This window comes from Chinchilla lanigera, unplaced genomic scaffold, assembly GCF_000276665.1.
Source record: "Chinchilla lanigera isolate Chin_1 unplaced genomic scaffold, ChiLan1.0 scaffold00008, whole genome shotgun sequence".
Taxonomy (NCBI): domain Eukaryota; kingdom Metazoa; phylum Chordata; class Mammalia; order Rodentia; family Chinchillidae; genus Chinchilla; species Chinchilla lanigera.
In genome coordinates, this window is record NW_004955409.1 from 12,244,569 (window position 1) to 12,257,274 (window position 12,706).

Sequence of the window (12,706 nt, forward strand, 5' to 3'; positions counted from 1 at the left end):
ATTGTTAATTCCCTACCACTCTGTTTGTAACTCTGTAATGTCTGTACTGATCCTTTGCTATTTTGTAAAACGTTGTTGATCTGTTAGTATTTTCCTCCTTTTATTTCTAAAATTAAAAAAAAAAGAAGCAGTGACCTGATTTTAAAAAATCTTGCTGAGTTAATTGAAATTTCATTTAAAGGTTAGTTTACCTTGCTATTTTTCTCTCTATGCTTTTTCTAATTTAAATGTGAAGTATTTTTACCAATATCTTAAATGTCCCAAGATTTGAATATACTTGCATTTTATATTTTATGATGTGTAGCATTTTTTGTTTTGAATTTGGTTGCTTAAATCTCAATTGCATGCCTCCTCGATGTCACTTGTATTGCTTAATGAGTTTCCCATTTCAATTTCAGATTTGTAAGTCCAAACATATTTAGGACTCATTGTTGACCCACTCAATCAAAATTTTTTCTCTTCACTGATATTTCATGCCAACAGTTTACTAACAAGTATTGATCTCTTAAAGGTTTATTTTTCTCTATTTTGTTTTCAAGTCATTGGCATTTTTTACCAAAGGCACTAACTCTATCTTTCTGTTTTCTCTCCTTCATCATAGCATCGGTTAGCTTTTGTTTCAGTGTATCCGGTAAGGAGCAGTGACACCTGCTGGTAAGACCTGAGCTTCCTTCTAGAATTTACAAGAGTCATGCCAGAGGTTCTAAGGCAAGGAAGAAGGAAAGGCTTCTCTCTGAGAGAAGAGACAGTCAAGTCGATGGTGTAACTCCCATGCAACACTTATGCTATCAAACTAACACACGATTTAAAAAGAAAGACAAGAGTCCAGCTATTGTGAGCCACAAGGGAGCCTGTAATCCAGAACTGGTTCTCTTCTACCGGCTTTTTCCTTTTGTCCTTCCCTGGCCCTGGAGAGATCCATGCTCCTTCCGCCACAGCATACCAGCACCTCTCCAAGCAAAAGCCCCTTTCTTGCTGTACTGAACCGTATTTCCCCCAGGTCTCCACTCTCATTCTTCAACTGTCCTCTCCTGTCCAGACCACTTCAATGTTAGTGTGTAGAGCACTTTAAGTAATCACAAAGAGTATCATGACACACACCTTTCACTTTTTCCTGCTTAACTCGTGTGACTTTTAACAAGCTATTCAGAATACTCCATATGCTTCTAGCTCACTGCTTTGGATGTTGCAGGGTTTTCCTGAGTATGCCTACTCTAGGGCATTTGCTTAGGTTAACTCCAATTGTTTGCTGCTATTACTTAGAAATTATTACTTAATAGAAAGACAATGTTTATTTACACTTACTACACAGTTGTCAATTCATTTACTCACAATTCCTTCTTGTACTAAGAAATAACCCATTTATATCTAGTCATTTTTTTTCTTAAAGTTTATTTTATTTGAGATTAATACAGCCACATTAGTTTTCCCCCTCCTTGACCCATATCCTTCGGATCTTAGTAATTTCTTGCTATCTTGTTAACAGCCCTGCGTGTTCAGACAAGTTTTAAATTTTCTGTGGAGGTGTCTTGAGCACAACTCCATGGGAAGCCGTGTGCCAAAACCACAAAACGGAGCCATTCCAGATTCCTGATGCTCAAGAACTGTGTGAGACAGTAAGTCTGTGATCTAAAGATGATTTATGATGCCGCAGTAGAGAATAAGGATCCTTTTCAATGACTTGCATCAGAGCCACTACCTGTACTCTGTCTTTATCAGTCATTCAGTTTCTCCATGTGCTCATCCTCTCCTCAGGTTACGATCCAGCGCAGCTGCAGACGTGACTCTGTAGAAGGAGCTAAACTGCAGAGCTTACCCTGGGCTCCCTCTGGCTCTCAGGCTGCAGACGTCACGCTTTAGATGGACAGACACGGGTGTGTGAGTCTGCACCTTCTCTAAGTACAGTTGACAGAGCTGTTTGACTTAGATTCTTGTCCTCAGTATAAAAGAAGGGTAGAATTAGAAGGACCAGCACTACTCAGCCCAAGCTCAGATGCTGCCCTGCTGTTAGCCTGCAATCCCCAGGAGTCTTGTTTGTTTTTATGTTTCACACATTCATCAATTTGCTCCTGACTTCAGTGACATCTGTAGGGTGTTTAGAGAAGACGAGCTCTTCAAGGAACCAGACTATCTAATACATCTTTTTACTCCTCATTTCTACCTCCTCTTCATATCAAATAGGTATTCAAAACTGTTTCTTTAATGAAAAGAAGAGGGAAACCTGGCCCTCACTAATTAATACATCTGGTCGTAGTTTTCAGTAAAATCTAGTAAGAATTTACCATTATTCAACCCTCACTCACCTGAAAGGGCTTCAGGAATGTTTCCTCCATGGCCAGCCTGCCATATTCAGTGAAAAGCTGAAACGGGAATCACACACCCAGAGAGAGAGACAGAGAGAGAGACAGAGAGAGAAGGAGAGAGGAAAAGAGAAAAAGAGTTCAGTATTTTCAGTTTCACTTCTTGACTTTCTTCCCTTCAATTTTTCCCTAGCTGTAACAGAATACTATGCAATTAAAATTAATCATTTTAGGAAATAAGCATGAATAGATAAAGCAGCATATATTTTTAAAATAAACTTTCATTTTAAAACAAGTATCTTTTTCTTTTCTGTGTGTGCTGGGGATTGAACTGCTGCATGCATGCTAAGCTCATGCTCTCCCTACCACTAAGATATGTCCCCCACAGCCCTGAAACTAGTACCTTTTATATTTAAAATGCAGGAAAATTTTTTGAAGAGAAGAAGGAAATACCCTCTTTCAAAGCAGAAGTTGCCCCAATTAGACTAGAAAGACATAAATCATGCAGGGTACATTTACAAAAGCTGTGACCTGGCTATTACAAAGGCCTTAAGCATTTGGCTTAAAAAGTGGTGAATCAAATACACTGACATATTTTACTTTTTATTGCTCTCAACAGAGATCATGAGGCACCATAGTATGAAGTTTTACGTTGCTAGCAATGCCGTATTTTGGAGAAAGTAAACCTGAGGAGGTGACTGTGATGGGGTTTTTGAGAGAGTTTTACCAAGACTGGCTGGATGGGTTTCCATTCAGTCTTCATAAAGACTAACAAGCTGTCGTGGCTTGCTGGAGCTGGACAGGAAAGGATGCCTAACGCTTGCCCCTTTAGGACAGCACCCACAGCACCACACGACCTTTCCTGAGGGAGCAACGGGAATTCAGACACCAAAGGGTAAGAACAGGGCCATGACCAAAGTGACTGAAAGAAAGTCTAACATCTGTCTAAAAAGCAGCTGGTCTACGAACTAAACACTCACTGCCATCGTGTACTAACGTGACTTGCATTCCTAATCACTTCTCAGAAAGGCGGAGGGATTATCATTTATAGGAGCATTTTTAAATGACCTCAAAAAGACTGCTGACTCAGTATCAAATTCCAAAATTAATCCTTTTGCAGAAACTCCTAAATTCAACAGTGCTGTGCCATTAACTTGAAAAGTAATCAGCTAGGTTATCACATGCCCACAGTAATTACTTCAATTATGTAAAGCATCTAACAATTACTCGGCATATTGTCTATTTGTCATAAGTGGTCAGTGTCATAAAATGTACTCAGTAGAACTCCATTTGGTATTTTCCACATCATAGATTACGTTGCTCTATGGTCCTTCAGATGTATTACAACTTTCATATTATGTTACATGGCTCTGATTACCAAGATAAAATAATATAACGAGAGCGAATTTTTCTATAAAATATACAGATGGAAAACCATCAGAGAAATGAGTTTTGGTATCCATCCAAAATAACATGAACTGAAGGAGAGCAGACGGTGTCCCAGAAATGACCATCTTTAGGAAACAGTCTTCTACTTGAGAGCCAAGCACTGCTTGGAGAGTGGGAGGAGCACTGGGCCCAGGCAGATGACCAGATTTTTATTCCTACTCTTATCACTAATTCGCCATATGGGCCTCAGCAAGTCATTTATTTCTTTCAGCCTCATCTTCATCATCTATAAAATCTGAAGGCTAAATCAGGTGCTACTGACCTAAAGTAGAGTTCTGTGAATTGTCAGACAGCCTCTAATAGCTCTTAGCTGCACAGTGGTCCAGAGGAAAAAATCTAGCATATATCATACTAACAATGGTCAAATCCCTCACCTTCAGACTTCAACTTCACATTTTTGGTAATTTTTAAACCAAAGACTTTCTTCCCCACTTTTTTGCCATATGGAGTAGTTGCAAATAGCTTTATGGGAAAAAAATAAATTTGAAAACTGAATTAGAAAGAACACATCCAAGCCAGGCGTGGTGGCGCATGCCTGTAATCCCAGCACTCAGGAGGCTGAGGCAGGAGGATCGTTCCAAGTTCAAGGCCAGCCCAGGCTACAAAATGGGTTCAGGGCCAGCCTGAACTGCATAGCGAGACCCTGTCTCAAAAAGACCAAAAAAAAAAAAAAAAGGAGGAACACATCCAAAGAAGAACTAAACAAGAAACCTGAAAAGAAGAAAACCTTTATTTGGTTATAATTCTAAACCATTCCCTAAAGTTCTGCCGTGTATGTTCAAAAGACTACCAGGTGTTGTGTACAAAAAAGTATAAATATTGTTACCTGGAGGTGCTGAAGATCATCCTCCTGGACATTTTGGGATAAGTTATACACCTAGGTTATGAAATAGAGTCAAAATGAGGAGATAATCAACATCACCTTAAGCACTTACTTTGCCATTGTCTATTTAAAAATTATTACAAAAATGAACTCTCTTATACACATCTTTATATACTGACAACTGTAAGTCCTTGACAGAAGGGTAAAGAAAACCTGAGAGACAATAAATAGGATCCAATGATAATGACCGTTCTAGAAATATAATAGCCAGTACTCTGGAGTCAGAATATTAAAATTACTTTATGAACCTAACTTAACAATTAGCCAGCATATTAGTAAGTCTTCCAAGCACAACATAGTAACAATCTAAATCTGAATAAACCATATGGAAAATTGTTTTGAAAAATTATAATTATTCATAATTTTTCATTTTATTTATGTCTTAGCTCCATCACATGAAAGTTAGGTTCTGAATATCATGTTAGTAACATTACACATCTATATACTGTTTCATGAACAAATCACAGCATTGACATAACATGCAGTACTTTTTTTTTTTTTTGGAATAGATAAATATAAAAAAGTTCAAAGAAAAATTAAGCATGGTATTTCTGTATAAATACACACAGTACACTTTGTATTTAAATCATGAATCATTTCTCAAATAATAATTTAAAAAAATAGTAAGCTGGGCTTGATGGCACATGCCTATAACCCCAGCACTCAGGAGGCTGAGGCAGGAGAATCTTTGTGAGTTCAAGACCAGCCTGGGCTAGAAAGTAAACTCCAGGCCAGCCTGAACTGCATAGCGAGACTCTGTCTCAAAAAGACAAGAAAAAAAAAGTCATTACTAAGGAGTTAGCTGATTTTTTTCTATGAAAATGTTTAATGTATTATGGTCAAATATAAATACTAAATAATAAAAAGGCAAAGCCAATCTAGTTTTAACTGACTGGTATAGATGGCTTTTACTGTCATTTATTTTAAAAATAGGTATTAAGTCAGTATATTAAAGGATCATTCAAGAAGTACATTTTTTAAAAGCATCAGTCACAGGTTATATGACTTCTACTCTGAAGTCCTTTAAAAAGTTCACCTTACCCTTCCTCTTCCTATCTGCCCTCCCCTGCTTGTCCTGATCACACATGACACCTTGCAGCCAGTTCGCTAGCTCCGTTCTCTCTACTTAAAATCTCAGCTTGACTTACTCATCTTAACTACCTTGCCTTTCCTGCTTTCTTAAACTACCACACTTTTCAAAATTATCTGCTCTGTTTCTTTACCACCCTCTCTTCCTGCTCTCTTCAGCAATATAAAAGATCTAAAAAAAATCTTTAAAATTTTCTGCTATATGTTTTGTGCTTATAGTAAAACTCTCCAATGACATTTAGGACAATTTGGAAAGCCTCCAGGAACTCCCGAAACACTTTAACAAAAGAGAAGAGAGGAAAGGAAATGGAGTAAAAATTTTATATATGGTATTTACTTTTCTCAATGTGTTTTAAATTACAGTGTTTAAAAAGCCCCCAACACAAACTGATTTCACATTTAGAAACATTTCCACTGGCTATGTAAAACAAATTGTATATTTACAAATCTTGTTTCATTAAACTTAACTTTCAATAGGTGGTCACAATATCTGCAAGTAAGATTTAACATTATTAAGTTTATTGTAGGCTTAAAAGAGAAAAGTGTCAATAAGATAATCAAACCTCTTCTGACTAAAGCAGTCAATATGAAAACTGATCAGTAATCAGACCACAGTAACAGAACAATTCTGTCGTGGAAATCAAAAGAACTGGTAGGCGAATTGAGCCAAATAACGTTAACGATTTACCACTTTTGTTGACTGTCTCACTACCATGTGTATGTAGAAATGCATGAATTTTAAAGAATCATGCATAAAAAATGGATTGATTTTATTCCATACCTGTATTGAGCTTATCATTGTGCTAAGGGCAAACACTGTGGCCGAATCTCGCAAAGTTGATTGACTATCAAAGGTTCCCTGAGTATCCATCAGTAACACCGCAACCTACGGGCAAGCAGAGTACATTACTAACGACATCAAGGGCCAGGATTAGCAAGACATTAACGCCGTAAAAACTAAAACGCATTATCAATGAATACTTAATGGATAGTTTCTTACACATGCCACAAAAGCCAAGGAAAACCCATTAATTAGCGATAATGTGTGTAATCACTGTTAGGGTTAATTTTCAACGTAACCCAACATGAAGAAGCTTCATACAGCACTGGAACCAAGTAGAAATGTTCGCTATTGAGCTGCTGCTCTACTATGCCTATGACGCCGCCTACCGTGACCGCCAAAATGATACAAGGGCTCATGCGAAGATGCTCCCCCCAACACACGTTCATTTTCATGTCAAATGGCCAAGATTAATTTTCAAAAGAGCATTTTCCAGGTTACTGTTGCAAGTCAAAATTCAATTTTAAAGAGCTGGTGCCATACCTTTTTACCATCCTGTTTATTGATAAGGAAAACGTCACTCCATATCTGGATTCCTGTAGTCTCTCGTTCAGATCCACCTCTCCATGAAAATCCAGTCAGTGGTTCATTGTAATCTCCAACCCAATCAACTGACTCCTATAAATTTAATAAAGTCTACGATATGAAACTAGGTATGTGTATATAATTTTTCTATTCATATTTTCCAATTCTCTCTAACCCTAGTCAAAAGGAAACAACATATGCACATCTATTGCATTCAGACAGTAATTCTGTTCATTCAAAAAATAATTACAGAGGAGCAATCATCTGCTACATTTGATACTCAGTTCCGGTGATACAGAGATAAAAAGCTATCATTTAGACCAGGAGGAGCTCGCAGCCTAACACAGACGCGCTAACAAATCACCAGGATGCAATATGTGCAGGTGAACATGGAAGTGTCTGTAAGGCAAACATGGAAGCAAAGGAAAGAAGACACCTCACTATTGCTCAGGTCAGACGTCACAGGACAAGTGGCATTTGAGAAATATTAAGGACTTTTCCAAATGAACAACCTTGGAGAGGGCATTCAAGGAAAGAAGATAAGAGGCCAGGCAGGAAGAAGAGAAAGAGAGAAGGAAGAAGAGAAGGAAGAAAGGAAGGAAGGAACAGAGAGAGAGCACGTTATGTCAGCATATACACAAACGCTTTGGTGTGGGGCTTGTAGAGTCAGAGAGAGGCTGAACCGACAGCCAGATTCTGAAAGGAGCAGTGGTACAGTGCCCAAGCCAGCTAGCCTGTGTCCTGCAGATGATGAGCCTCATCAAGCAGACAGGGACTGTCACAGGTGATGGCAGAAAGGTTTTCCTAGAAGCAGTGAAGGACTGGTTAGGAACGAGGAAAATGACAGCTAGGAAGGATGAAAACTGGGGTTATTCTGAAGGTCTAAAATGTGACTGAGGGCCCGATCCAGGGCCAGAGTAGGGGAAGAGTAGATGGGTTGAGACACACATGGGATTCAAGAAGCCAAATGGACAGCAACTAGAAGAATCTGTCAGTCATCAGAACTGAAGATCACGTAAGACAAGAAATAGAAAAGGTCTCTTAGAGTTAGTGACGCAGTTGCTGGTGACTTTGGTTAATAGCAGCTGCACTAATTTTGATGTTATAGAGACTAAATTATGAGTTTTTAAAACTCTTCATTTTGGAATATTACTCAGCTATAAAGAAAGATAAACTCGAGGCTTTTATAGGTAAATGGTCACAACTACAGACCATACTCATAAGTGAAATAAATCAGACCTGCATGTGCAAGCACTGCATTGTCTCACTAGTGTAAAACCTGAAAGTGTTAATTTAAACTAGGAGGTATGACAGACATTGTGAAATGATAGGAAAACACTCCAGGGTAAAGGGCAACTGGGATGGGGTAAGAGAAGGGAAAGAAGGAGAAATTTTGTATGTATGTGTATACAGGATAGTTAACATAGGTGTTCTACTGTCTTCTATTTCTTTGCTGAAAGAAACTGTCAATGAGTCCTTGGTTGATCAGCATTGCATGTCTCTATCTGTTTTCATGAGAAACCACTTTGAAGATATCAATATGTAATACAACAAGCATTGTTAATTTCCTACCACTTTGTTTGTAACTCTGTATTGTCTGTGCTGTTCTTTTGCTATTTTGTAAAAGGTTGTCTGTCTGTTAATGTTTTCCTCCTTTTATTTTTAAAATATATATAAAAAAAAACTTCATTAGATAATCCTCAAATGTAAAATCGCTATTAACTAAAGTATAAAACTTTACCAATCTGAAGGAACTTGGTACTAGCCTACTTGAATTCATAAGAAATCTATATAATAGGAAACTTTATTATATCGTCTTTTATACAGCAATTTTAGAACCTTATAAACAGCTCATTTTGGTTCTTCCATACACTCCTCTGTTATTTGGCCTATTCAATCTTATTTCCCCTGCATTTCCAATACATAACTTCCACTCTGTCGGAGAAGACCTTTGTTTAATGCAAACATCACACTCATCATACGCATTCCTCTTAGGCTAAAATGTCACTTTCCCCCTCTCTTTTGCTCTGGATCTTGCACACCTTCACAGTCAGTATCTCTGTGAAGCTTCCCCTGACAACTCCTGCTTATCTCGATATGCCCCTTCCCTGAACTACTTTCAGAAATACAGAAATTGGTGTTTTATGATGCTTAGATATGTCATGTATCTCAGTTCTGTCTCCTGAGTCAAAGCATGAGATGCCTGGGTATGAAACCTGTCTTCTTTGCTATCTTCCACAGCATCAGGCACAACGAAGGGCCTTATAGCAAGTAGTCAAGAAATACTAACTGGTAGAGAAACTGAAATTAGTAAAATGTTGCCTGAAAGAATCTTGAGATGTGTATTTCAATGACCATGAATTCACAGGAAGATATTATTATTGTGACATCGACTTAGGTCAATGATTTACCTGAAATATTTATAAAAACTGTAACCCTGAAAAATAATTTTGAAAGACAAAGAAAACATCTGCAAATAGTTACTTCAGTAGATAGAAAGTATAGCTTGTTTCATTCATTTGGGTATTTACTCAAATATTTCTTCAAAAATTACTTACTGATTAATATGTTTCAGATATACGATAAGCTCAATAACAATTTTGCTGCTCAAAAAGAACACAGATTGTCACATTTAACATCAAATTTTGCCATCTAAAAAATGAATGACAGACTGGGCATGCTGGCACATGCCTGTAATCCCAGCACTAGGGAGGCTGAGGCAGGAGGATCGCTGTGAGTTTAAGGTCAGTCTAGGCTACATAGTAATCTCAAGGCCAGACTAAATTACAGAGAAAGACCCTGTCTCAAAAAGACAAAAATAAATGACAATTATATATACAGAAATGGAAGTAGAATGTGGCCTACACAAGTCAATGACAGATGTCCTCACTCAGGGAACAGTAAAACAAGTGCTCATGTTGTCTTGCTTTCTCCTAGGTGCAAAAAAAGATAAAATCTGTAAAATCTTTTATTTAAGCGAACACTCTTCACAAGGAACATGCTGAGTATTACAGGGTTTCATTTTAATTTGTAACAGCTAAAATTACGAACATGCCTAAAACTATTATCCAAAATATATTAGCTTCATTCACTCAATTTTCCCACTTGTGTTAAATGCCATAGTACTTTTGGAATGCTAGAAATCAGGATTAGCAGGAGCTTTGCTTTCTCTGAACACCTGAATTATTTTGGTAGTTCTGTTCTTGATTTGTTTGAACTGAGGCTAGCGATGAAATGCATTACAACTAGTATCACGAAATTGTTCAGAAGCACCTCATCTATAAAGGTCAGTCTGAAGTGGGTAACTGTGATATAAATACATAATGCAAAGCTCTGCAGTGCTCTATGACAGCTCAGCGCTCATGCTCACCTCAGCAGCACCTCTGCTGAGAAGACAGGAGAAAGTACTGAAGTGTTTTCTACTTCCAACCTTCTGTTCCTCCACCTCATCTCCTACTTATTCTAGTTGGGATTTGTTTTAGGTTCTTTAAAAACTCACTTCTGGGGCTGGGGATTTAGCTCAGCAGCACAGTGCCTGCCTGGCAAGCACAAGGTCATGAGTTCAATTCCTGGTACCGGAAAGAAAAAAAACAAAAAAGAAAATAAAAACTCACTTCTGTATCACACTGTTTTCTAAAATACTGTGATACTGTGAGTTTTTTCTGGGGATAGGGTAAAGTAAGGACTGACTAAGGAATGCTAATAAGAACTTTCTGGGGTAATGATGATAGGTTTTGAACTACACAGGTATATGCACTTGTCAAAAACCAGCAAATGCACACTGAAGATCTGTGTGTTTCTTTGTATGAAAATTTTACCTCAAAATAAGAACTAAAATTGTGAGACATATATATATAGAAAGAGAAAGAGAGAATATATATATAGAGAGAGAGAGAAAGAGGGAGATATTTGGTGTATATATATATTTAATATACACCATATATGTGGTATATATTTGATATATATTATATAATCTATAATACATATCTAATATTTTGATATATGGTATATATTTTAATATATGGTATATATTAAAATATTTATGGATGCATATACTAGTGTCTCCATTTACCTTGAAATGTATTAAAAATAAGATAGAGTGATAGGTAGGTAGAACGAAGAACGAACAGATGGAGACATATGACAAAGCAAGGATATCAATGTTAACAGAAGAATCTAGGCGGTGGGTATCCAAGTGTTCACTGTCAAATATTCTAACTACTGCATTCTTGGAAAATGTCAGTAAACACTGCAGAGAAGTTATTACAATAAAAAAGTCATGGCAAAAGTCATCTGACATTTTAAATAGGGAAGGTTTACAATCATATCATTATGCTAGTGTCTATTTTTCAAAAAGGAAAACCTTTATTCACAGGGAAATGCTGTAGAGCGGCTTCAGAGAAAAGCCGTCTGCGCCCACGGCACTGAGGTTCGAGAGGTTACACCCCAGCACTTGTATTTAGGCACATAAAGAACACAGGAAGAGGGGCAACCCACTCGGGCCCCCTTCTGCCCCTCTCTCAGACAGAAGCTTTCTTTCCCCCAATAAATATATTCTGCTCTAAAAAAATAGTAATAAAACACTGAATTCTACTACATAAAGTAGAATTCTACACAAAGTGGAAAAAGCCCGAGGACAAGAAGACTTCTACAGGCACCTCGCACCAACCTGGTTGTACATGTACCGCAGCATGAAGTCCATCAGGAAGGACTTTCCTTTCCTAAAGGCTCCAGCAACAGACACCGCAACCACCTCCTTGTCCCGCACGGCCTCGGAGAGCAGGATCCGATTCAGTGCCGCCTCATCTAACTCAAAGGAATGGTCGTCTTTGACAATAAGGACTTGCACGGGTCCTGCCTTTTTCACTGGCTCCTCCTCTTCTGAGCTCCATTCACCTGATTTTTCTGAAAATCCACCTGTGGAACAAAGGACCGAGTGGTTTAATCACCTCCATTTGCCAGGAAATATGTACCTCTCAAATGTCAAACAGCGGGCACACAGTGAAACTGGATACGGTCACTCTAATGACGTATTTTAATATCATTCATACCATAGTCCACAAAGACCTGAGTGGATCTTTCTGGTCATGTGACTGAACCAAACAGAATTTTCTTTCCAAGAAACTTTTAAGTCCATGCAGTCAGTGCTCAGATTTCTCTTTGCTGAGAAAGAAAATCAAAGCAAATAACTCTGCTTTTGGAATACAAATAACGAGGTTTTAGTTTATCCTTTCTCTATTCCTAGAAATAAGCTTACTTAGTTACATAAAGGATCCTTGCAACACTTCTTGACTATACAAGGGTCAAAGTACATAGAGGGCTCAGAATCACAGATTCTCAGGGACGCTATTAGTATACACGAAGAAACTAAAGCCAAAGATGGTAACTGACAATGCCCAGGGGAAGGAAGTGGAATTTCTCTATCAAGAGTTCTACCACAGGGGCTGGGGATTTAGCTCAGCGGCACAGCGCCTGCCTGGCAAGCATGAGGTCGTGAGTTCGGTTCCTGGTACTGGAAAAAAAACCAAAAACAAAAAAAAAAAAAAAAAGTGCTCTACCACAGATGCTTTTTCATGTTATTTATTTAATCCTTTTAATATGTCAGTGAGGCATTTATTA

General features: G+C 37.9%; 1 protein-coding gene across 2 annotated transcripts in view; it reads right to left on the bottom strand.

Moving 5' to 3' along the window:
• Window positions 1–12,706, bottom strand: part of Atl1 (atlastin GTPase 1) — a 79,400-nt gene that overhangs the window by 21,978 nt on the left and 44,716 nt on the right. For both annotated transcript variants that reach the window (XM_005376821.2, XM_005376822.2), the window contains exons 3-7: window positions 11,757–12,004; window positions 7,046–7,180; window positions 6,503–6,607; window positions 4,576–4,626; window positions 2,304–2,360 (exon numbers count right to left, since the gene is read on the bottom strand). In XM_005376821.2, coding sequence (XP_005376878.1) covers window positions 2,304–2,360; window positions 4,576–4,626; window positions 6,503–6,607; window positions 7,046–7,180; window positions 11,757–12,004 — 596 coding nt within the window. The remainder of the gene's footprint in view (window positions 1–2,303; window positions 2,361–4,575; window positions 4,627–6,502; window positions 6,608–7,045; window positions 7,181–11,756; window positions 12,005–12,706) is intronic.